Raw genomic sequence first — 27,524 nt, 5'->3', positions numbered from 1 at the left:
CATTAAATTGTCTCCGCATGAAATGAACATGCATAAATTAATTTCAGCTGCATGATAAATCCATGTTATGGAAGGACCAGACAGACGTCTCGGGACCGCCAAGGACGACCCATGGGGGTCCATTGTCTTCCTCTAGTTTTGTCAGCGACAGGCAGGATGCAGGCCAGTGGTCAAACCAAACTGCATTATCTGTGTGTATACACAACAAATCTCCACAGGACCTTTAGTCCAAACAAAAGATAAAGACAAACATCCTTCTCAAGAACTGCAATACAGTAAAAGAGAGAGGGGGCGTACATGTGTGCGATTGAATAAGCCTGTTCATTGATCCAGTTTAGGACAGTGTAAGTCCTGCAAGTGCTTGCATCTAAAACTAATATTCATGAATGCTATTGGTGCATCATTGTCGATTCCTGAGATAATAAACAGTATCTGGTAACGCAATCAGTGCCTTTAATTATTTTCTGTAATATCTGTTTACCTCTGCTGAAGTAGAATCTTGCAATACTGTAAATGAAATGAAACAAGTAATACATGTTTCTTGTCACTGCAGATAAACAGATGCTGTTGTAGTTGGCTACGTGAACAAGCTAACCAAACAGCCATCTTGAGTAACCAGCTGGGAGGCCCATAAGTACATCCTATGTCTTAGGTCCTTAATTTCTCTGTTTACTTTTATTGGGACTCGTTTGATCTATGTAAAGTTTATTTTGGAAAGCTTTAAGAGGATTCAACATCTGGCATTGATATACATTGTTTTGCCTGAGAAGCATCCTATAGCATGTCTACTTGGCAGAGCCGATCTTTGAGGTAATGGAGAGCCGGAGAGTCCTAAATGGAGGAAGCTATCGTACCTTATCCTGCCCATCCAGCTTTCTTGCTCCTCACGGCCAAAATACATACGATACAGACGTGGCACAACGTGTCTGCCACAGCATGCCCACAGCAGAGCCTGAAGCTGCTACTCTGACCTCCAAAGCTGAGCAGTGCGCTGCTTATCTCCATTCTTATGTGGTTGGTCTATTCATTTTTTTTCTCCAAGCACAGCTATACAAGCCTTCCAACAGGTCAAAATGAATAAGTTAAATCTGTTAAAAAAAAAAAAAATCTTAAAATAAATACCTCATTGTACCTCAGGCAATGTGACAAAGTAAAACAACCCATGGGTGTTTTCACATTACACATTCAAATAAATTGATCAAATCAAAGTGTATCCATGATCCTGTAGTTTAAACAATCCAGTTAATTACTTCAGTACCAGTTAACATAGCCTACCCTTAAACCCTGCATAACCAACTGCATTATCACCTGGCAAAACTCACTATGTTCAGCCAGTCATCTGTGTAAAACACTGGTGTTTGTGCCCCATGTTTTTCTAGGTAGGTTGAACAAAAACTTCTCAATTCTTTTAAAGGAAACTCTTGTCACATACTAAAGTATCAACCATTGATGGTTTGTGGAATGCTGTAGCCTGCTATGCTATGTTAGAAAAGAACATAAGAGAAGGAGGGATGTGGTGGTTAGGCTTACTGATTGGACAGGAACAAAACACGAGTCGGCCTTTGAGTTTCAAAAGGAGGGAAGCAGGAAAATACATGAAAGGTCAAGAGCGCTAAATGAGGGAAAAGGATAAAGAATGGTCTGACATGCCTCATTTAACCTCTACCAAACTTCCTCAGTGGTTTCTAAAATTGAGTCATTTTCATTTCAAACTCATGATAAGATTACAGCGTTTAAATAAAATCATCGCTCTGTCAGCCCACAAGGACTTAAATATTTTAACTTTCAGCTGTTTCCAATGTGTTATGAAAATGTTTATTACAAAGGGATTTGATAAAAAAAAAAAAAAAAAAAAAAAAAAAGAATTAGATTTTATCCATTGTCGGCATGACACATTTTTCTCCATCATCCACTGAGCATCCTGAATTGGCTGAATTGGAAGCTCTTTATTGTCAGCATTTACACGAAATGCCAAAATGCTTTGGGTAGAGGGAATAATAAAGCATACAAATTAAGCTAGCCAGCTGTTTTGACAGTCTGTTTTTAATAGGTTTTAATTGAACAGGGACTATATCTTCTAAATGAGAAACTCCATAGATGAACTCATCACTTTTATTAGACATTTTGAGTGACGATATTTTCAGGACAACTGTAAAAAGCTGTTTGATTTCTGTGAAGTTGTACTAAAAGAGACAAAAGTGGCAGTGAAAAGGCAGTGTTTACCATTCACTCTGAGCTTGTTGAGTTTTCAAATGATAAATGAACATTAAAAGAAGGACAAAACATAAACATGACTGCGTCACCGCCTTGAGGTCAGCTGCAGTTTTGACCCTCAGGCCGGAGAATCTGCATCATAGACACCCTTACTCACTTTGGATGGAGGAAGCCAATCAACACACTGGCAAAGAGGAGCTTTGTTTATCCTACTGCAGTATACTGTTGGCTCTCAATGGTATTTTTCCACTCTTATTTCCTGTTCCCAACAACAAGATAAAGAGGATTTTATGCTGAACCGTGTCCATAAAAACAGTCCGCAGTGACTGAGGTCTTTTATGATGTGAAAGGCGAAGCCAGGGCAAGAAAAATCTTTCCATCTTGTGTCATTGCTGAAAGCAGTTCAAGGCCGCCGTCAGCGTGATAAACCAGTGCTGTGACCACAAATGATGGTACGGATATTTCAGACGTTTGTCAGAAATAAATATTTCAGCACAGTGCAGCTGGCTTTGCAGCATCAAATAAGTCTGCATGTCACAGCTCATTGTCTCTACACATCTTCAGATTTAAATTTTAAAAGAGGCTAAAAACTGCAGCTCAGTGGGAAACTAAATGAGACTGAAGGAGCTTCTGAAGGCTTGATAAATCGTTCCGCTGGCAGCAGAAAGTGGATTCTTGGAAGCACACAGTGCTTCCATGACACTTCCTGATGCTCAGGGCTGAATAAATCACAGCTGAGACTGTAGAAACACTGGAATGACATTGTGAATATTGTGTTCACAAAATGGCATCCACCTCTCAGATACTGCAGCTAAAATGTGACTCACTGTGCTAAATTATGACTCTGATGTATTCATATTCTGGAAGTAAATTGCACTATCAGAGGCACAAAAAGACACATTAAAGGTGAGATTGAGTAAATACAGCAGCTGTCACAGTATCACTTTTAAAGAGGCCGACATACAACAAGACCATTTACATAATTAGGCATTTTTCATCCATATGTTTATCTGAATGTGACTGAAGAACAACCAAAAAGTCTGTCATTTTCAGAATACTTAATAAAAATACTATTTTTCTTTTTCTTTTTTTTTTTTTTGTTTTTACAATCTTATCTTCTCGTATTGTAGAGCTGCCAGTGCCTTGTGTTTATGGATCTCAGTCTGCTGTTCTTTCTCAGAAAGGTCGGGGTGCAGTGAAGATTGAATCTTGTTCCTGAGAAGAACAAAGGATGGAGATGGGCAGATGAAACACGAGTTATGTTAGGTAGCATGTTTAGAGATTCCATGTGAAGTCTTGTTACACTCTCTCAAACTGTGTTTGCTCAATAATTCAAACTGCTGGCTTGCCTTCACATTGTGTTAGCGGGAAAAGAAGGTATTTCTTTGCCATGAACACTTTAAAGCCATTTAGCTTTCAGGTCTTGTTCTTGGTAAAATACACAGCTCAAATCTTTGTACACCTCCTGAAAGGATAAAGAACCATTTGTGTGTCCAGGATTATCTCCTTCTCTCTCACAGACACAGGGACATGATTAGCTTCTCTAAAGCATCCAGACAGTGAAGACGAGAGGAAGACTTTCTGCTACGGATTGAGAAAGAAAAGAGGGTATTTTATACTGCTCAACCAACGACCATCCATATGAATGAGTGAAATGAAATCTTCCAGCTGTCCTCGTACATCATTGACTCCTTGCTAACACTATGGCATTTCCTTTGAGTATTGCTATGACTGAGCTGAAAGCAGCGGTTGCAATGATCTTTCAGCGACGCATGGATGACTTTGATTACTTTACAGGAAAGAATCCAAGAGGTGTGATGGAATACTTTGCATGTATATATGAGCATGTGCTGTCATGTGTTAAATGTGCAACACGACACATTTGTGTGAAGCTGCACACAAATGTCTGTAGATGTTGGCAGCTGTGGCATCACAGTGATCTCTCAGTATCTGATCAAAATCTTTTCTTTGCTGTATCTTCATATGCAAAACCACATAGTCCTCGCCACATGTCCCGTATGTCACTCAAACCAAGTTCCAGTGGGATGAAGGGCAGTCGCCATGGCAATTTACAGCACACAATGGGTTGCTGTCTGAATGATGCATCTTTTTTGGGTGAGTGGGCTTCAGCCACTAGTCTCACTCCCAGAAGTGGAGAAAATCCTTTGTGTTAAATGTGTTGTTTGTGTTTTTTTAATCTGAATAATAAAAGAAGTATTAAGAAACAGCTGCTGTAGTTCATAACATGTTTAATCTTGTATCACATTCGGGGCAGATATTGCCTCTACGGAAAGTAAATTGTGCAGATTATAAGAAAGCAAACATAAAAGCCACATAAGCAGTAGTTTAATGCACACGAAAAAAAAAAGCACCACACAGTGTTTTTCCATGCAAAAGCATGCTGGTTTGGTCCTACTGCAATATGCACGCAAATATTACAGGAATGCTCTGAGTTTCGTTGTTTGTACTGGCATTTGAGACATCCTCGAGGGACAGATTCACCATCCACCTCTTCACCTTCTGTGGCACTCCTGGCGGCTAATGTGTGTGTGTTTTTGCTACAAACAGAACACGAGCCCATACCTTCAGCTGAGTGCCTACCTGGTCTCATGAAGGTTAACACCACAACATATAGACTTTTGGTGTTTGTGTTTATGTGTGTGTGTGCACTAGTGTGAGCTGTAGAGGGTCAGCACAACCTATTCTGTGTATGTAACACACTGTATGCATTAGCAGACTGACGGTCAGAGCAGCTCTTACAGCCTTTCTAAGGATATTAGCCGAAAAACCCACAGGCTGCTGCTGACATGTTGATTATTACTCATGATGACATTATTACATGAAACACACACACACACACACATATACTTACATCAAGCCTTTTAAATGTGTCGCAGAGAGGCTGTTTAAGACCTGTACATACAATCGAACAGTGAAATGCATTGTTTTCTGCTCAAAGCAGGCAGATCTCTTGCCAACTTGTACTTCAGTTTGTCTAGTTTCTTTATCTAAACACCAACAAGCTCACCACGGGGCAGTTTTATTTTCTATGAAAACGTAGCATTTTGTTGCTGTTATTAGATGTAAATATTCTCCTCTGTATGAAAGGCGCTTTAAAGCTGAGAGAGGAGGCAGAGATTTAACTTTAAAACGTTGGTTAATTCTCCAAAACATCATGTTTTCAACAGATCTAAAATGCTGAGTCCTTACTAAACTATGAACACTGAAGCTGCAGTGGTTTTGCAGTGTGTATACCTGGCTAATATACAAAACAAACCCAGGTACTGTGTGCTTCAAGAACTTTAAGAGCACATTCACACACACACACACACACACACACACACACACACACTAAGTGGTGTCATATACTGACCATTTCACTTCATAAGAGCTCTGGTTGCTTGGTAACAGGCGTTTAATGAGGCTTTTATTGGAGGGTAATAAGACAGGCAGCACCTGAAAAGACATTTGGATGTGTAGTTTCTCTGAATCGTCACCTCAAGTCCACTCAGATACAATAATGATGTTTACCTTCTCCAGCAGACTTCATTTACTGACTGATTTATGGTTCACGGGAATCAGGAGGATTCGCTTTCATCGAGTTTTTAAACGCAGTGCAAAAGCATTCACTTGAACAACTCTGAACATTTATTCTTTTTCCGATGTAAAGCAATAAAAGACAGCTTTTGTCTATAAATGAATTCATAAAGGAAGGAATCAATTTGAGGCCACTTCATAAAAGCTTTCACATTTGATGTTCTAAAGGGCGGGAGGTCGGGTTGAGTCTTTGCACGAGCACATTTTCCATCTTGAGCAGCAGAGGCATTTTGTGGGAATAAAAAACAAGACTTGGATGATTGCAGGAGCATGGACAGTGTCACCATGACTGAGGCACTCGAACCATCAGTTTCCCAGTTTGGTACAAACTGAAACATCTCAGTGTTGGATGGATCTTCTTGCGACATCATCAGGTCTAAATGAAATTTTTTCTAATACTAAAATCCGATAAAACTAACTACATTTCCATCAGCCTTGGTTGCACTTTTGTTTTCTGCCAGTTACCAAATGTTCGTATGCTTACACACTAAAGTAAGAGGGTGAATATGATGAAGATTACACCTGTTAAACATTATCATGTTAGCATTGTCATTGTAAGCATATTAGCATTTTGCTCTTTATCATCAAATGAAAATGCACTCAAAGTCTAGATGCAGCTAGAAAATGCACTCTAATAGCTTATATGCAACCTGTGATATGATTTTATTACACAAATGCACAAAATGTTCCCAAAAATTCCTGATGAAAGGATTTATTTCTTCATATCTTGCTATGCTCTTCTCCCCTCTTTCCGGGGGAGGAAAGACAGAGATCTGAAGAAATCCGAACACACCTTAGTGTTGTAAAACAGAAAGAGAACATGGACCAAAAAAAAAAAAAAAAAAAAAAGCATTCTCTAAGGCTTTTATTCTCAGCCTGAATCTACTTTTCCCTGTCCTACCCCATCCATCACCGTGACGTTACATAAGAAAGAGTGAAACAATCTTCCTTAATTCGAGTTTTCTCCTCAAGAAAGAAAAAGAAAACCTCCTTGCAGCTTCAGGCAACATCCTCATGTGGTGTGATGTGATTTTCTGGGGTTCAGCATGACTCATCTGAGTCCTTGTGCTCCCTCAGACACTATTTCTGTCTCCTCCTTCTGATCCAGCCTGTCCTCTTGAGTATCCGTGTCTACAGGAAGTTAAGTGTGTGATATGAATGACTGACTTACTTAGTGACACGCTCATAAATAAATCAGTAAATCACACTAATAAATCAAACTCCTCCTGCATGCCACACTGGGTTTGTTTTCATTCTTTGCCCTGATGTACATTTAAAACAGGTTGATACAAAAGGACATGCAGAGGTTGATGATGTCACAGGAAATCCTGTTTAGAGACAGTTCAGCTGGTTTACTGGTGCATTGTGGGAGGTCATACAGTAGGCAAAAACATGAGGAAGACCATGATACTAATATGCAGGAGAAAACATTTACATGAATACAGAATAACAGGTGGCCAGGAGCGTGTGCATGCCAGGGACACGCATATTACACAAATACATGTCAACAAGAGCAGGTTTCAGGCCTATGATTAACGTATGCGTGTGTATTAGTGTAAGTGTGTGCATGAGTGTGCGTGTGTAAGTGTGAGAATGGGTGTAAACAGGAAGAGGGAGCAAGAGGGAACTCTGCTTTTAGAAAAAGACTCTTTTGAATCCACTTTTGTACTCGCTGCAGCAGGATGCAACACCCAGAATACAACAAGGCACAAACACGTCACCGGAAAAGTGAAACTGACTTCTGAGGTTACAAATACCTCGGAGATGCACTTATGCCTCTCCATAAAAACATAAAACACTTCCTACTGACAGATTTTAGGTCATTCATGAGCTTGTTTACATATTTCTTGGAGCGATTTTGTTTTAGGCTTTGAACTGAGAACAGACGGCATGATTTGTGGAATTTTGTTAATTTAAGTAAGACTTAAGGGAACAGTTAACAGTATGGGAAATACATTTATTCACTTTGAAGCCGACAGATTGAAGAGAGGATTGATGGCACTCTCATGTCTGTGTGGTAAATATGAAGCTACAACCTGGAGACTGTTAGCCTGGCTCAGCATAAAGATTGGAAACAGGGAAAAACAGCTACCCTGACTCAAAAAAATTAGTGTATGTCCCCAAATCTCTGAAAATAAGTATAGCACTGAAAAGGTAATGGGTTCAGTGCCAAGTGATTCTGTGAAAAATCATTTTCTTACATTTCAGTAAGCTGGCCTCCTTCTGTGAAGATTTGACAGACCGCCTGGCAGTAAATTTGATAGTGAATGGTAACGATGGTCGTGCTCCAGCTGTGTACATTCACTGAGTCATGTGACAAGCCCACTGATGCATATTTGCACAAGTTCCATATCATCCCCATGCACCACAGGATCTTTCCTACTAAAGACATCACAACAGGATCTATAAAAGCTTCCACCAACATGATTTATTGTCAGATGAGAGATTACTGTGTCACATCGACATGGCAAAGAAGTAACAAGATGGATACATGTGTATGCTCGTGGAAACTGAAAACATCTGGCACCTGTAAATCTGTCAGAGAAGAACTTAGTAAGATTTCTCTCAAACTGTCAGGAAGTCAGCATAATCTTGTATCTTTATCTTCAGTGAGTTCTCTCAGATGGTCTCCTACAGTCTACATATCCGATTCTCACTGCAGCAATGACCCAGTTTTAAAATGGTAATCATTAAAATTTCATGTCATCTCATCTTTCTTTTCATCTCATTTTGTGGAGTTTTACAGATTCTGTATCTACATGCATGCAGATTTACCCTCCAGCTCTGAGCAGATGTAGACTTTTGTCATCTTGTCAAATCAGGCATAAGCCATTTTTGTAAGTTATTGCCATCAGCTGTATAAAAGAAGTGTACATAGTTATTGTGACATCACCCATTCTTTTGGCTGTAGCCCTTTTTTAGCCTTCTTGGAGCAAGAAGTGACCATATCAGGACAAGAGGGAGGGGCTGGGGTGGAGCGAGGGATAAGCCCAGCAGGGCCAGGTACCATTAGCATAGCAAATGTTAAGTTGTCAGCAAATACTAGCATCAGCTAGCTAGCTTGGTTGGCAAGGTGCATCCTTAATTCACATAAACTGTGCTAATTTTGGCAAACAAGAACAGGCCATACAAAATGTGCTTTCCAGGAAAAATTAACAGCTTACTGCTTAGAGGGTCTTTAAGTACAACGAACACTGAACAAGACATTTTAAGGTGACCGGAATGCAACAAGTAACATTTATGAACTGAAAACATGTTGTGAAAGGGTCAAAGGTCAAAGATGAAAACATGGGCAACACCCAAAAACAAGTTCACTCCTATTTAAATGTACACACCCGACTTGTCAATCACAAGGTAGACATGTCCTAAAGCATACCCTGCTATGTTGTCTGTTTTACTCTAAATGAGACCATAATTTATAAAATAAACATCATGGTTCATCTAAGGAGACCTGAAATTGCAAATTGAGACCATAAATGCATTAAGAAACTGTTTACTGAGGTGATAAATTAAGTGGGAAATTTCTCCTAAACTTCTTTACAATCAGACAGAGTTGCCCGTGCTGGGCATTAGAAAGACGTTTTCAGGTTTGAACTTCTCAGACCTGGGACCTACGTCCACTTCTTTTATACAGTCTGTGGTTATTTGAGAGCAAAGAGGATCAGTATGGGACACAGTATCAAAATGATTCCCCCCTGATAGGATATCAGTGAGAATAATTAAAATGTTCCAAGGAACATTCAAAAGTGTTATGCTAAAACCTGTCCTCACACAGTCATAGCACAGAACAGGGCAAAACAGCATGTTTAAAGGAGAGATGTTGCAAAACAAACATAAAATCTGAAACAGCCAGCAGTCCCCAGACCATGCTCGTGTTATTATTGGAAATAATGATGCAAGATGTTGCAAAAGTTGGAATAAAGTGACCCCCAGCCTGTGGATTTGCACACACGCAAACACAGTATTGCAAAAAATGTGTGCGCTTATCACATGACACAAATTAATTTAGTAAAGGCACTGAGCAGTCAGTTCCAGCCAAGAATGTGTGTGAGTGTGTGACAGAGTCCAGCTGTGTGGTGTTCTGGCCGGCAACGGGGGAGTCGGACAGAGGAGGGCAAAGGGATCACTGGGGAAAAGGGGAGGGGGAGAGAAGAAGAGGAGAGGAAAAATATGAGAGAGGTGGATGCAGGGAAGAGGATTAGAGAGTGGTAGAAAAAATGTCAACACACAGTGATGAGGAACACACACTGGAGATGGTGCAATAAAGGCTGCAGTAGCCTTAAAGTCTGGAGCGGTGGTTTGTGTTTTGGCGATGCTGTTTTTTCTAAAACTTGTGTTCAGAAACAGAATGTAACATAAAAAAGAGTCTTTCATATTGATCATATCTGCTAAAAGTTCACTGTTTGATTTGTTAAACCACAGCATCCGCTCATGGTAAGGTAATAAAATAGTTTTCAGCTTTTTTTCCCACTGCCCCCTAGTGGTCAGACATAAGTAATTATGGGTTTAAGCGAGTTGTTTAGTAGCCTAAACATAACAACATGTGGGATGCAAACCCTGCCTGTGTTGTACACTCAACCTGACCACTTCCTGATGTCTGCCCTCTGTACAGTATAAAGTACATGATTTGAAAAATGTACCAGTATTCAAGCAGTAATAATGTTTCCCCAACAATGTATTCTTATTACACAGGAGACGTGTACATTTGAAAAGTCACTGAGGTTGACTCAAGTGTTTCTTAATCAGATGCTGACATTTCGCTCCTTTGCCTTCCACCAGAAATTCAAGATGTTTTAAGAAAACAGTATTATTATTTTTTTCCATGGTGGTTTATTACATCAGTCGGTTACTTCTACATCGGTGTTGTCAGAATGTGACTTTTTATCTACCACTCACAGGCCACCGTAGATCATGAGGACAGAAAGGGCAAGGAAAAGGACACATTTCTGAATCTGCTGATCTGTGCAGAATAATTAAGGGAATTGCTGAAGAGGTGACGTTAAGAGTGCAGAAGTGGGCTCGTTCCACATTCAGTGTAATAGAAAAAAAAAAAAAAAAGGAAAAAACTGGGGAAAAAGTGGTTTATGGGGGTGGAGGGGGAGAGTGGGAACTTAAGAGGGTGAGGATGTCCTGTTTGGGTCATGCGCTTCAGAGCATTTTACTGTGGGAAAATGTGTGTGTGTGTGTGTGTGTGTGTGTGTGTGTGTGTGTGTGTGTGTGTGTGTATGTGTGGGGTCTGGTTTAGCTACTTCTGAGAACTGCCTCTTAAGGGCCCGCGGTTCTTGTAAGGACATTTTGAAGGGTCATCGTTTAGTCATTGTTTGGGGTTGTGGCCATGCCGTGTTTAAGCCCCATCAAATGAATGTAAGCCAATACAGTCCTCACATATGTAGAAGACCACCATTTGTGTATGTACATACAGTATGTACGTGTGTTTTATGTGTGTGTCAGAGTTCGTCTTCCCACTCTTGGGCCTCTGCACACACAAACACACACATGCACAAGAATTTTACCATTAATTATAAAACCAAAACACACCACTTGACCCCTGCAGTGATCAGTCACATTGTGTACATTACAGTAAAAATAGAACACGGGCATGTATGTACACGCTGGGATCAAGCAAAGAGAACAGAGGAGGAAATTCATGGAGACACAAAGAAAACAGTAGCACTCTTTAAAACATATGTGAGAACACACATTTCCTGTTGGCATTGTGACTAACTGAGACAGGACATTGTGCTTAATGTTTTACCGTAATATATTTCTGATAAATGATAAGTAACAGGACTCAGATATGATCTATAAATAGCATTCCTCATGCCAAAAAAAATGCTTATATAAAGTATTTGCTTTAAGTAATTCATGTAAGTACAGTATATAAATAAAAGATGAGTCATTTTGATTTCGTGGAGAGGAATCGTTAATGTTTCCTGTCAGCCATTTTCACTTGTCTTAGCTGAAGAGCACTGGTGTTACTAATTACATCCATTTTTTTTAAGTCTCCCAAAGGCAAAATTTACTTGTGTGGTGTTTCAAAAAGCCAGTGGGACAGGAAATAGCATGGCAGCATCGTAAACATACACTGCAGCAGCGAGCATGGCTGCTGGGCTAACAACAGCAGTCCACAACAACAAAGCCGTAGCTTTTTATCAAACACTTTGAGCTAATATGTCATATTTAAAGTAACTGCTAAAACTATCTATTTATTAGATTTATGAGGCATTCTTAGTATTTGCAATGCTTGATATGACAAAGTCAACTCCTCCTCAACTACAACCAGTTCCCTCATTCTTATGCAGCATTTTAATGATATTTCACATAACAAGTATGGGAAACCATGTACCATAGTGGATGAAAAGGGTTTTTATATATATACATTCCACTAGCTTATGTCACTAATTAGTGCCCTTTCAGGTAGAGGGGATCAACTAACCTGCTGAGATTATTAAAATGAAACCCTGCAGACTGTTTGGCCTTCCACAGCACATGGTTCAACATTAATGTCGTTTAAGCATTAATTCAATAGTTTCAATATTACAATGCAAAAGGCAAAAATAACTATAATACAATGGCAGCAAATTGACATCAACCTTGAGGAGCCACAGTTGAGCCACAGAGCTTTGTGCCTTGCCAGCAGCTCACCCGTCACAACAGTGCAGCTTTTCATGGAAGCATGGCACTCTCACACTTCCTGTGCTGCTTTTGCTCAAAACCGCTGGGTCAACCCACTTCCCTGTATTCTTCTGTCAACTCTGGGAAAAAGCTTTAATATCCTTCCTCCTGCCTCCAAGACACTGGTCGTGGAGGCGTTGTGAAAAGCCGTCCGTGAGGGTAACTGCGCTGCGGTTTGTCCCCTCATGGCAGAGTGAGCTATTGTCTCCTCTGTTTGTGTCTCTAAACCCTGTTATTTTGGCCCTCAGAAGAATCTCTTGTGCCGTTTCCTGGGCAGTTTCAGATGGAATAAATATTGGGTTATAACTTGCCATTTGTTTGTATAGATTGAGTCAGTAATGATACTGTGATTGTTTTGTGGTCACTGGGTTTGTCGTTTCCAGCTTTGTGCCTCACAGTCCGGCCTCTGGAAGATTAGACTGAGTGTCGACGGCACTGTCAACATCATTGACTATGACCCACTGACACTGATGACTGCATTGTTTGACTGAGTGTATTTACATGATGCAATGATAAGCTTTGAAACTGCGTGGCTGGGTTGCGTGTGCATTGTTTCACAGGTTTACACACGTAGCACAACTGTCTGTTTGTGTAGAACCAGATAATGTTGTTTTCTTAATAAAAGAATAATTTCTCAGTCTGAATGCACGCACACACACTCGCCTTAGCAAACTCTCCCAGGGCCTACGTTGATGCATTTCCCAAAAGCACATTTTCCGTGTAGTGCGAAAGATGTCACACACTGTTTTCTACCTCGTCAGAACAGAAAAGCAGGAGACGTTTCGAAAGAAATAAACACAAACAGAGTCAACAAGAGTTTTGAATGTAGGAGAGTTGAATTCTGCTGAGGTTACAGACACATAACAGCATGTTTTAATGAGAGCCTACGTACAAGTTGAGTGATGACATGAGTGTTTTTCACAAGCTGGAAACTTGCAAATATGATAACTCCAATGTGACACGAAAGCAACTATGCATGAAAGTGAAATAACTTTCCCTCAAGTGATAATAATACTAATAGCTCTTACTAGTTCAAGTAGTTTAGAGATTTCACATAATTCTAATCAGACAGAATAACTGAAATCACCACCTTGGCCTTTAAAATGTGCAAATATTTGTAAACACACCTTTCTATCATTTCAAATGAGCATTTATCAAAAAACTGTGAGGCTGTAAACTCCTCTTATGGTTATGTTGCTGAACATGGAAGTAAATATGTGCGGCTTAATAAAGCTGAGAAAAGATTAATTTCTGATAGATCAGAGATTGGATATGTCAGCAGCTTCGGGTATTTGTGTCAGTTTGCTGTCGTACAGTCTTTTCTCCACATCGCTGCAGAAATCAATTCAACCACAGTGATACCAAAGTGGGACAGCAAGCTCAGTTCCAGCTTGTTATTTAAGTTTAATTGTGACCTGAAAAAGAATCTACAATAAATAATTCAGCGAGTAGAACTTCAGTGATAAAATTAGCATGCCCCTTCAGGATCTGATGATGCACGCCGGGAATGATTGCGTTCCCTTTTGACATTGACCCAGCCTGGTAAAATGCAAGGTAAGGACACCAGAAGAGCCATGTCGCATTGTCTGTTTAGATGACAGAAGCATCTCAAAGGTCATGTCATGATGATTTTAAAATGATGCAGAAAGCACTCAAAGAAAGAACTATAAATCAAATCAAGAAATACTTTTTTATCATTCATAAACACCAATCATGTAATGAAGCAGAGCAACCAGTTATTTTAAGAGAGATTTAATCAAGGTACTTTTGCTGAGGAGTTTCAGTTTCCATAGACAAAAGAGTGCAGGTGAGAGCTGACGAACAGAGATTTATGACTTATGCTTTGGAAGAAAATAAAAAAGCAGTGCTTGGTTTAGTTTGCCTCGAGGCTGGTCAGGACTGCGGTTCAAAGAACCAATGAAGTGCGTACAAATCAAACTTTTCCCCGAAGGGATTCATTTCAAAGCAACAGTGTGTTTTTCTCACTGGTCTGAGTAACACTGGAGTGGCAATGCAGATACAGTAGACAGCACAGACAGAGAGCATAACTGTACAATATGAGTTCTCAATTTCACGTCATAGTGTTTTGTTTCCATTGAGAAGCCCTCTTTGTGAGTATTAACAGTATTTCATTCAACAGTAACACTGATAAGTTACACTGTTATAAAACAGTCCCTTGAGGCTCAGGTAGTTACACGAGGAATTCAAGTCCCAAAATATATGAATCATGGTGTTGCCTTGTCTTTGGGTTGTACATCAGTGTATCCTTTCCAGTGGTGACAGTCCATTGAGTAACTCAACAGTAAGATAAAACTCGCAGAATCAATATTAAGTCCACATTTGGCTTCTTTTTGTGTCCAAGCCATCATACAGTATCATGTTAAAATAATTAACATATGGAGTCCTCCGGGAGTCTCGTTCCCACCAACTTAGGGTTCAGTCACTGCCTCTGATGTTTGGTGGATGCTTTGGCCTTCAGCAACGATACAGTGCTCTGACAAGAATCTCCAAGGTCAATGGTCCAGATCCATGAGCTTTAAAGAATGCACCAAGATTTGATTGATTGTCCCGCTGGTCAAGTTACCGGAAACATGTTGATGTATCAAACGACCAAAATCTTCTGTGTCTTGGAGGAATAGTCAGCAGTTAGGGTAATACACTTATTTGCTTTTTTGTTGAAAGTTAAATGAGAAGTTGAGCTTAGCATCAGTACTGCAAACAAGAGGAAACAGCTAGTATGAGTCTGTGCAAGGGGAACAAACTCCACATAACAGCAACTATAAAGCTCACTGATAAACACATTTTATCCTGCATGTTTAATCCATACAAAAAGTGTAAAAGCAACACTTTGGTCAGGTGCAGTTACTACCTGGAGTCTCTGTAAGTTTCAAGGCAATCTAACAGCGAAGAAGTACTGCACCAATTTACTGCTCCAAAACTTTTTACACTTTTTTACATTAAAAAATGTGATATTACAAGTGAGGTCCTGGTAGGTGGATTTTTTTTACCTTTACACAGAGCCAGGTTAGGTGTTTCCCCCTGTTTCTAGTCATTATGCTAAGCTAAGCTAACCAGCTGCTGGCTCCAGCTACATATTTACTGTGCAAAAAAGCAAATAATTTCCCAAATTTCTACTGTTCAAATTCTGTGCTAAAACGACCTGATTGACAGTTGAACATAAAGGATAGTACAGCAATGTCAGAAATGAGAAACACTGCATATAATATATTAAAATATTAAAGAAAATAATTCTTTATACTACCAGGCACTACTTCCCTCGTTTCCACGGGAGGTTTAGGTTGTTTGCAGCACTACACGTGATAATTTGACCAAATGAACCAATCTCTCGAAACCTCTGTGCACTCCTTTGTACAGTATTGTTTTAGTGGAGGTTGGGACCTTGAACTCAGTTCTTCTCATGCTCTTCTTCATCCTCTTCCATCTTCCTCTCCTCCTAAGCCAGGATATCACTCCTCTTGCTGCACCAGACCACCAGGGCAATCATGGCCAATGTGAGGAAAACAGGGATGAGGATAAGGATAGTTAGCGTGTCGTCCGGTGGGTCCACCCACACCACCTGCTCAGTGGTGCAGTTGGAGAAAAAGTGCTTGTGTATGCGGATGATGTAGCTCTCCACCAGCGGATTGGGCCAGTAGCAGTGGACCATGTGGGACTTTGCCTCTGTGCAGAGTGTGAAGAGGTGGTACTCACTGAGGAGACAGATGGAAGAAAGAGGAGAGAAAGATCAGATGAAAATCACCACTGACTTGTGTTTTAGCAGAGGAATTCCTCGAGGGTCAAATGTCTGCTTTCTACTTAGACATCTGCTTTAGCATACTTAAAAAAACTGACATAGTTCAAGGTATGAATTTACTGAAATGCATATCATATTGGGGGTGGACAGTTAAGACTCAAAATGACCTTATTTATAACAACCCAGGTCCTCTGAAGGGCACAAAAACCATTTAATGCCCTGCTACGGTTTAGCAGTTGGAGTATTAACCAAAGCACTGGAGGTTCGGAGAGTAATCCATCATTGTGACTGGGGATATAACGCCTTTTACTGCCTTTTGTGACCCACTAGTCTCCTCTATTTTAACAGGCATTCAGGGCTGTTGAGAGTCTTCATGGAGCTTTCCAGGCTTAGAGCTCTGCACTGATGAATTCATTCAGCCAGCCCTAATCCTCCTTCTCCATCCTGAATTATCAATCATCCAGGTCCAGTTTTTTCTTCTCCTGACATCCTGGAGGTATTGGTATTCTCACCAGCAGAACAGTGAACTGAGTTGAACAGTTATATTGTCTCCATGCACGCCCACAGTGGCTCCAAATCTGAAGGTGAAATGCCTTGTTTACATCATTTGGACTCTAGACATTCTGTGATTACTAAAGCTACAAGAAGACACAGCAGGTAAAATACATTTTGTCACTGTTATCACCAAAATGCACTAATTACTGTACATACTGTTTGGTCAAAATGATTTTAGAAGAGAATCTCATTTTTGACATATGTTTTACCATTTAATGTTATATATTATGCTCCTATTCTGCCTTATCTTTGAATTTGTAATCCTAATACTTTTAAAGTTACACACCACCAAAATTTTGATTGATCTATTTTTCCCAGTAAACAAACAGATAAGGGTTTAGTAGTATCTTCTTCTGAGTACTTTGCACAGCCACAATGAGCTCCAGCAATCAGATGGTTGGGGAAGCAGCCTGAGAGGCGAAGCAAAGGACAAATTACTGCTTGGTTTTCTAACTGCAAAAGATACACACACATAAACATTAGTGTTGACAATCAGTCTCTGACTTAGAAGATCGCCACTATGTAAAACCACTGTATTTACCACAGCACTAATAGACCAGGAACAAGAAGCCATTATGACATCTAATATATTAGACTGTTTCAACCCGCCGCCCTCTGCACAGCACATATAAGTTAAGCTCTGACGTCAAACTGTGGCAATAGCTTTGAAAGACTTTTGCTTAAGTGCTGCAAATCATATAAGCCCTGCTGTCAGTTGGGGACATACATATTGTGTGGATTCTGTATATACAGATAAGGTATAGTGCATAGAGGGCAAAAAGGCGCCACATGCCAGTGATAAGAGAAGTGTTTTGCTGAGAAAAGCTTCCTGTCAAATCTGAACTGAGCAACAGTCTATTATTGAGCCAGCTGAGCAAGCTCATCTGTTCATGTGGAAACTTAAAAACTCTTTAGATTAATGCTGTAATATGCAAGAAAAAGGACAACATTATCTATCAACTACAGATTATTATGGATCTAAGTGAATGGTATCTTCCATCAAACAAACTGAATAAGGATTTCTCAATGCAAACGAACAGATAATTGTAAAAATATGGTTCATGTCACTGCCAAGATCTTGAGAAAGTGGGAGCAGAGGGAATATTTGGTGGCTGAGGAAAATAAAAGGACAGAAAGAGAAATAAAAAAATATATGTATCAGAGCTTTTTGGCAAAAAATGGTCAAAATGCAGCATGCAGACTGGAGGGAATAAGACACTTTTGAAGTTATTTCCCAGATGGAATACACAGCAGCTAACAGCTTTTCAAGCTGTCGTCCACACGCAATAATCAGCTGAGCTTGACCCTGTCCACAGCTGATTTACCGCCTGAAGGGAGAACTTGGTATTGAATATATTAAATAACTATGAGCATAACCACACTCACCAGCACAGATACATATATTATGCATACAATGTTTTGGCAAAGATCCAGTATGTTTATGCACACACACTCGCTCAAAGGTTTCTGGGTACATACAGATACTGAGAGTTTTGCATTAAAGCTGCTTATCTTTTGTGCCGAGTATCTCATTTGAGCGTTTTAATGCCCAAAAATAATGTTTTCTTCAGAACGTAATTCCATAACTCCCCCTGAGACATTAAAGCTCTCAGTGAAACCCACACTGATAAAACTGTTTGGGGGTTTGTAGCTCGGAACAACAAGATAACCCACTACACATGTTTAATGGCTGGAAAAGTCTGCACATTCATTTTTCTTAAGGGGTTGTGACTGTTTGCCCATAGATTTTTGAATGCTGCTGACACTTACTTTATATATGAATCACACACATTAACACTGGTACACGCAATGCTGCTTAGTATCTTTCAAGTGTTTGTTCATCTTCTGGGACTGATGACTCTGCGAACCAGAACAGCTGGTTGTTTTTTTCATCTTATTTAAGCAAATCATCTTTTCTGTGGATTAAACAAAAAACATTTAACATGTTAATTAGAGAGCTATAAAGGTGCTGGTAGGCAAATTTCGTCACCTTTGATCAAAGGCAGGTTAGCTGTTTCTCCTTCTTTATGCTAAGCTAATCAGCTGCTGTCTGTTCTTTTATATTTAGCCTGCAGACATGAGAGTGATATTGATTTTTAATCAAACTCTTAGCAAAATGTCTCACTTCGTCTAACCCTAAAATAAGAAAAGGTTAAAATCCTCCTGCTGCTGCAGTTAATCAATAGCTAACTATACACACTCTAACACTGATGTTCTCTTTGCTGTTTTGTCTGCTTGAATATATTCAGTATTTCACTCTTCTTGATACAGTTGGAACAAAATAGAACTGAAACAACATAAAGAGATCCTGGAGAGCTGCAAGATCAGTCAGAGGCTGAGCTGAACACACACACACGCACACACACACACACTTACTAATGTACAGTTGGTACGCTGCCTGTTTAGGGCGAATAAATACAAACTGTGTAGTGGTCAAATTTGTGGCGAGGTGAACATTTGCTTTGTTTTAAACATGAACACACCTTGAAACACTTGACTTGGACTTGCATTCTATAACAAATGTCACTTACAAGGCAGCACATAATTCAGTTTCAGCTCTTCAAGTGATTTTAACCATTAACCGTCCTCTCCCTCCACAGCTGGCTGGAACAGTCTATTGCCAGTCATGTGGGACACATAATCTACTTAAAATGGCGCTTGCTCATCTAAATGGTCAATTAGTTGTGATTACTGGCATGAGGAAAAGCTCTGATGACTTCAGAGCACCACCTGGTACATACAAAGATTGACCATAATTCACACACACAACAATGGATATTAAAAGATCCAGATTGACCAGCACCACTCCCCTGTCCCAGTGTGCTAACATTAAGGGAGGCCACTCCTGGAGCTGCAAACTGCTCAGGGCAGAAAATCAATATGTTAGTAAAAGTAAATGAGTGAAGTGTGCTAAATGCATGAACAGACACACACACACACACACACACACACACACACACACACACACACACACACAGTCTCTCAGTGGTCCTACATTGTGTGTCCCAACAAGCTCGTACCAACTCGTTTCAAACAATAACAGTCATGCTGGTTGAGTGTTTGGCCAGCAGCTATCACTGCAGAGAGGCACGGCTCATTTGTCAAATAGAGGAAGCTTTGCAGGGGTCACTGCTTGTTTAAACATGAGGCCCCTCGCTCTCCAAGTCAGATCGTTCTCACCACTCTCTGGTTCCTCTTGTGTCTTAGCTCTTTCCCTTCCTCTCTCTGGCCTTCTTATCACCTTCTTCCATGCCCTAAGGTAAACTGCTGCTGAGAAAGTCAGTGTATCCACCACACGGGCGTGTAAATTATGTATTTGTATGAAAAACACCCAAAGGAATCATTTCTCTCACGAAAATGTGGCCTCATGCAGGGAGAGTTCCTGGAAAGCCAAGTCCTGGTGTGCTTCCCACTCGATCTAGGCTACCACACAGTCTTTGTGCGTATGTTCTTTCATCTGTCAATCCCATCTTTTTACTTCAGACATCACTGACAAATTTTGATTAAAGATGCTTCTGACTCTTCGCATCCTTCCGTTTTGAATGAGTAAGCATTACCACTACAGCAGAGTATGAACAAAAAGTGAAAAACAGAGCCCGGACATTACACCACCCATCCTGCACTTTAGGTACACCAAAGAAAGGATCCAAAAAAGACTTAACTATTTATAGGCATGACGGACAGTCTTGGGTTATGTTGTTTCTTTTGAAACCAGCAGGGAAGAGAGAAAGAAGACACGACTCTGAGAAAGCCAGACAGTGCTGAACAATAGTCCACCTGTTCAGAAACACACAATCAAACTGCCTTTAAACATCTGAAGCAGATTCACTTATCTTCAATTTATCTATCTGTCAGTGATGGCTCTAGATCATTTTCAGCTTGAAATCTTTTTGGCAGACCTGAATGAATTTTCCCTCATGAATTTTCACTGTGAAATCCACCACAGGCTGGCATGTGTTGCCTTCCGTCAAAGGGCTTGGACCCCAGTAAGAAGAACCCTGTCGTGAATTCAATGACTTCCAACTCTACATGACAAAAATCAGAAAAGACTGTTGGACTTTAACAGCAATCACTTGCAGTGTTATTTGGACTTGAGCTCTATAATGTAAACGTCTTGATACTCTTCTATAGCACCAGAGACAGAGCAGAAGTTCAGGCCAGTGTTTAAAGTAAAGGCCAGCTTGAAGATCAGCAGCACTTCTTCAGTGTAGATGTGTAGAATATTGACTGTAGCAGCTTTAACTTTGGTTGCTTGGACAGCCGCCTACATCTAATTTCGAGTACAACTGCACCATGTGTTTTATTTGCTATTCAACTGCTGTTTCCATCAGTCTGTGAACATAAAGGTGCAGAAGAAATGAACACAATTTATTAAGTATTCATGATATTCATTGGTTTACTAACACTATTGCGCTTTTGCTGTTTACTTTTTGAAATTAAATTATTCTAGTCTCTAGATTGTAGCGATTTACAAAACAAAGACATGGTCCCACAGCTGACAGCCAGACCATAAGGTGCCTCCCACATGGTTAATTCTTTCTCAAAACTAAACTTTATCTCACATTTCTTCGTCCCTTTAATCAAGAATGACTGAAATAAATCTTAAAACTTAAAATGCTGTATCACTGGAAAACAGCGTGGAGCTCTGTCAGATTTTCCTGGAAAGAAATGATGGTGAAAGCGGGAAAAAAAGAGAATTGATGGATGGAGCTGGTGGTTTTCAGAATCTTTGATTTTTTTTCCCACAAATCTGTGACTCAGATGACTATTTTGACGTCGATTTGAATCTCCCATGTGTATTTTATTGTGCAAGAAGCCAGTCTCATGGCTCCCTCCCTCCCCTTCTGGCCATGCAGTTGAAGGAAAAAACGTGAGAGGCCAAAGGTGAGAGGAAGGAATGAGGTGAAAATCTGGATAAAGATAGATGCAGATGGGTGGTCGGGGCTCATATGCTTCTTGAAAACAGCTCTGGTTTTGGGAAGCAAACCTCCAGCTGCTCTCCCAGCAACAGACATCCAGCCAGCGGCAGCGAGCTGAGATCTTTCTATTAATCTGAGTATTCTTTTAAAGACAACAGTGACAGATAAAGATGAGATCTTAGAAATGCAGAAGACTTTTCCAGTGTCCTGATGGCTTTCATCTTTAACTGCTTTTCTGTAGTTGTACAAAATGTCAAATTTGCTCCGTAGTAACTCATAAAAGGTGCTTCCAGTGTAGTTTCCTGATAGCACATTTGCTGTTCAGTCACTGTCAAATTAAAGCCGCACCAGGTGTCTAATGTAAGGAGAAAATTTTACTCTTAAAATTTGTCACATCCTGTGTGTGGAGGAGATTCTCTAATATGCTCAATATCAACACTTGATTTTGGGCCAACAGGCAGAATATATGAGCTCCCTCTTAAACAGAAGGGCTGCTTTTCTCCGCTGTGGGCCAATTTTGGAGTCTGAATGATGCGGAAACCATTTCATGGAACAGCAGAACTTATTTCAAGAAACAAACGGTTACAGTTGTTTCCACGCTGCTGTGCTGAAATCTCCTTAAGAACATAAAGAAGGAGTAGGAGTGTGTGTTGCTGCCGATAATCCATTTTGGGAATAAACAAAATCAGGTTAGGCATTGATAAATTCCTCCAAATGCAATTACAACTGAACTGCTTGTGTGTCTGTGTGTGGGTGTGTGTCTAAATGAATGTCTCTGCTACATGTGATGAAGACAAATGCATACCAATGCAGGGCGCAGAAGGGACGTAAAGGAAGACATTATTTGGAACAGAAAAATGAAGTCTGAACAGACACCCAGCACCATCATCAGCCCACTGATTTCACATTGACTTGGTTCTGATTCTGACTTTTTCTTTAGTATCAACAGTAAACCAGGTGGTTGCAGACTGTGCTGTTCTAAGAGGGCCTGCTAAAACCTCCTGATCTGTTTCTCCTTTCCACCTGGGTCACTAACATTTACACAGCTGTTAGTTAGACTCAGTTTCTGTACATGATAATGAGCCACCATGCACGGTCATACCTGATGAAGTGTGTGAGGTTACACCAGTACTGTGGATCTATGTGAGCCATGTCCCGTTTGAAGTACTCTCCGCAGACCTCCACCTCCCACTGTAGACGGGATTCGTTGCAGGGACTCCTCGGCTGGGGGGGAGTGGGCTCTATGTTGAAACTGTCAGTGGCTGAGAGGACACAAAGAAGAAGAGAACAGAGCATTTATAGGTCACGCACCCTGCTTTGTGTGCTCTGATATAATAACTGAAATGAAACATGACAGAGATGGACGTTCGTGGTCATTCGACTTGTATTCTTGTGTTAATCATGAGCTGTATGGTTTGTTTTTTTTTGGACATTTTTCTTCTTCTCATTTTGTTCTGTCACAAAGCTGTGATTCATATTTTTCATACATTCTATGTTTTTGGAACAAAGGAAATGTCAGTTTCAATATGTCTCAAGAGCACACCCTTGTTTTTCTTTGCTGCTGTTGCTATTTTTCTGCCACAATGACTCAGTTTTCCCCAGAGACCAATACAGTTTATCTTATTAAATGATATGAATGGATGGATGGATGATGGATGGATGGATATTCTTACCTGACAACCCGCTCATCATCCAGGCATTCACTGTAAAGACACAAAATAAGAAGTCATTTAGAGTGAATTGACAGCTGAGCCACTAAGTTCCCACAAGTTAAATATATGCAATCAGAAAAGAGTTATGTCTCACTTTACATTTTCTGAAAGACAAACAAACATCTCTGCTTTTCTCTGTGACCTCCAGCCCTCTCCGTTTACTGTTCCATCTTCTCTCCCATGGTTGTTGTGATCTCAGATGTCATGTTTGTTTATGACGGACCTGTGGCCCACGTCCGAACTGAATGCTAACACTCTCACATCTAAATTTGCAGAATAAAGTCTTTATAGAGTTCAAAATTGATTACAAAGTTTTTAAGTTAAAACATCACCCATCAGAATACCGTAGAAATGACTTGGCATGGTGTGAGCATCCCAACCCTGTTGCTGGTCTGTGGTCTGAGCTCGACAGCATTTTCAGCCATGCTAGCAGCTTGGCTCTAGGGATGGTAATGTCAGTCTGTCAGCTGGTCAGTTGGTCCACCACTTTGGTCAAGACTGAAATATCTCAACAACCACTGAATAGATTATGACATTTTGTACAGACATTCATTTCCCCAAGAGGAGGATCTCACTTTGGTGGTCCCCTTTGACAAAGTCAGTGTTTTAACTCATTCAGTGAAATATCTCAACATCTGCTTGAAGCGTTCATGGTCTAGACGATGTATTACAATGACTTGCCCTGACTTTTCTTGTAGTGCCACCATGATGTCAACAATTGCTGTTTTTGGGAAAATGTCTTACAGTTAGTGGATAGATTGGCATGAAATCTGGCATAAACAATTCCTGCATGTTCCCCTCAGGGTGAATCACTTTGGTAACACGCTGACTTTTCATCAACACCATCTTCAGGATGAAATTTCAGTTTGTCCAATTATTTTAGGACCAAATACCTGCAGAACTAACATTTCCCTCTGTTTCAGTTGTACTTTGTGTTTATTACTATTAAGAAAATGTTAGCATGCTAAAACTAAGATGGTGAGCATGCTAAATGTTAGCACTGTTATTGTGAACATGTTAGCATACTGACGTTAGCATTCAACTCAAATTATCGCTGCACAGCTAAGCACAGCCTCACAGAGCTGCTAACACGGCTGTAGACTCTTCATGCTGTCTTTCACATTTGGAGGTGCGTCCTTTAGGCTGGTTCTGGGAGCAGGTGAAGGGCCTTGCTGTGCCTTAACTGTGCCTCAGTTTCCCCTTAGCAAAACATGAAAATAGTCGTGTCATGTTGTTCACAGTCAAATATGTATAGTGCAAAGAAACAGCAATGAAAAGTGATTGTTTGGAAAAGGCTGGTGACAACTGCCCGAGCTTATTATCAGGTGAGTACTGTCAACCCATCATTTGTTGGGTCCTGCAGTTGTGTGTTAGGAATGCAACAGCCAAGAACTGCGTGTTCACACAGACCTACATGTAAATAATCCATTTGTGTGAACGCTGTCGTGACTAATTAAATCCATTATTTGTGACTGCGTTTATATTTTTTCTTTCTGTCAATCTTTAAGTGAACCTCCAGCAGAGGCAAAGAAGGTAGGAAAGAGAAAAACAGACAGACAATCCAAACTCATGCACAAGCTTATTGTTACTGCAGCACAGTGTTACGGATGACCAAAGCTAAACGTGCTGCTGCACAGGAAGGTGGATCTCCCTTTGAAGTGCCACGCTCACAAAGCAGAGAATAAGTTTGAAAGACGCCCGGAGGACAAAGACTGTTACCAAGTTAGCGTGCTAAATATAGAGACTTCCCTGTGTGAGCATGTAAGGATGTTTTGAGGTGGAGTGCTTGTGATGTGAGGAGATTATTTCCCCTCATGTGTTTGTCTTAAATATTATAGTAAGAACAAGTATTTGAGCTGGTTCTGGCCTGGCTTTATTTTAGGTGGGCTATGATTTGGTTTTGGTGTAAAAATCCTAATTACATATTTCTGTGTTTTGTGGTTTCTAACTATGTCAACCTGTTCTAATTTTTAAGTAGAGCACAGAACAAATGAAGTGCTTTATGGCGAACCCCAGTGTTTCAGACAGGTCAAAGACGAGCTGTAATGAGCTGAATAAAAAAAGATTATGGCTTCCTTTTGGGAATTACGATACACCCTGTAAATTAAAGTTCAGGTCAAACGAGTTTTGAAAAGGAAAGAAAAATCCTCCTAATTAGAAAGAGGACTCTTTAAAAGGTGTTGGAAACACTTTTCTTTTCAATGAACCAAAGTCAGCAAAATACCAGAGAGTAGTGGCCTGAAAAAATCCTCAAATTAGAAATATGGTTGGATTAGTATACTTCAGTGGAAAAATTTTCCCCCTTCCCCCTTCTTTGCTTCAACCGGTCTCATCTACTTCTACTCCAGTTACTGATTTATGCTTCCAAAAACCCTTGAAAACTTCCAGAGAACTGAACTGAGCAACCCGTTTTCACTCCAAATGCGTCTCATAGGGATGCTTAGGACCCAATGGGTCCCGTTTTAAGGCACAGGGTACCTAGTTAGTCTAATTTTTCAATGTGAAGGACTCCCAACATGTCAAATGATGTAGTATAAGGAGTGAGAAGAGCAAATCCCAGACTTTCGCCCTGGGGACCAGGGCGCACGTACCCTGTAAAACCAAAAGTAAAGGCTGATTTCTTTTGTGAGTGAAGTACATCAACTTAATGTACGTAGGAAACATACACATTAAGCCAAGCCAGGATCTTTTCCTGAACCTAACCAAGCAGTTGTTGGTCTGTAAACCTAACCAAAGTGTGACCATTTCACATTTATTATTGGTCTCTGCAACTGTGTAAATCTGTAACTAGACGTTGCTAACTGGACTTTGAAAAATGACGGTAAAGGAGTTCATAGTGCCTTACCCAGTGATGCCGAGGAGGTCCTGACCAAGCATCCATGTGTAACGAGTTGGGTAAGAATGTGTTCAACTGAACTACTGCATTCAAAGATTCAACAATAGAATAACAAGAACATGGTTTCATACACCAGTAAAAGCTTTTCTATTACAGACTTTAAACAATGACACATCCTTCTCAGCCAACCTGTTTCAGAACAAAAGGAGCTCTGATGGTGACAGCCAAGTCACCTTCAGCATTATCAGACAAGATCGAGGGACAGCTAAGGGCGTGTCAAAGAATCCCCGAGCGAAAGTGAGAAGTCACAAAGTCAGATCCATACGCTCATCTTCTTCTGTATTGTTATCTCAAGACATTAAATCCACTTCCTGACATCTCTTCAAAAGGGAATTAGAGTATTTTATAGACGCAGTGACAGAAAATCGTTTCTAAAGATAACTTAGATGCTCCGAGCAGTCAGAGCACAAAGACATGTCTTGTGTCTTTGTGTCTGCTAATCAATACATCAAATCCAATGCTATGGGAAATTACAGAGCACTCTAAAAATTGCATTCTTTGAAAGTTCTCATCTCTGACTTTAAAACTTGGTGCTCATGCCTCTGGTTCCATTGGGTCCTGTCTTGCATTTAAATTTCTCCCGACAATAGGCTTCATGCAGGCGAGTCCAAATGGCATCTTCTGTATAACGTCCAACATAAATACATCTTTTCAAACACATAAAGTGCTGTGTTGCAGGAATCAGAGAAACCAAATATTCCACGTGCACCCTTTGATAAAAAAAAAAAAAAAAAAAAAAAAAAACACAGCACAAGCTTTGTGGGAGCCTCAAACAACATTAAAAAAGATTACATCAAGACCTTTCACAGCTTATTATTACATGCTCATATGTTTTTGTTTATTTTAGAACTGATCAATAGAAAGAAAGAAAATTTGAACATTTGCACATCAAAGATCATTCAGTTTTCAATATTTCACCAATGTTTCTATTCTAAAAGCTTTTGAATTAGCATCGCTAACCACAGTGACAGTGAAGTATGATCAAAATCTCATTTCTATGGCAGCACAGACTGAGATCTCCACATAGATATCCAGTGAAGTTGCAGGTTAAGAATGTACATGGATATAAGTCATTCTTAGGTTTTGCTGTAACATTTGTGCATGGGCTATAAAGTGCATGAGAAGATTACCAAGTATTTGCTCAATGAATAAACCCAAATACTGTAAATCTGCTCCCACAGTGCCACCACATGCTTTATTGC

The 27,524-nt window shown here is 40.2% G+C and overlaps 1 protein-coding gene across 1 annotated transcript in view; it reads right to left on the bottom strand.

Annotated features, from left to right (window-relative positions):
• Positions 1 to 14,222: 14,222 nt before the first annotated feature.
• LOC143314475 (receptor activity-modifying protein 3) overlaps positions 14,223 to 27,524 on the bottom strand; it is a 29,371-nt gene continuing 16,069 nt past the window's right edge. Inside the window, exons 2-4 of the mRNA XM_076721505.1 lie at positions 23,388 to 23,417; positions 22,817 to 22,976; positions 14,223 to 16,196 (exon numbers count right to left, since the gene is read on the bottom strand). Coding sequence (XP_076577620.1) covers positions 15,941 to 16,196; positions 22,817 to 22,976; positions 23,388 to 23,417 — 446 coding nt within the window. The 3' untranslated portion in view covers positions 14,223 to 15,940. The remainder of the gene's footprint in view (positions 16,197 to 22,816; positions 22,977 to 23,387; positions 23,418 to 27,524) is intronic.

This window comes from Chaetodon auriga, chromosome 21 (assembly GCF_051107435.1).
Source record: "Chaetodon auriga isolate fChaAug3 chromosome 21, fChaAug3.hap1, whole genome shotgun sequence".
Classification (NCBI taxonomy): domain Eukaryota; kingdom Metazoa; phylum Chordata; class Actinopteri; order Chaetodontiformes; family Chaetodontidae; genus Chaetodon; species Chaetodon auriga.
The sequence above is the reverse complement of the archived record's forward strand: the minus strand, read 5'-3'. Positions and strand labels throughout refer to the sequence as shown.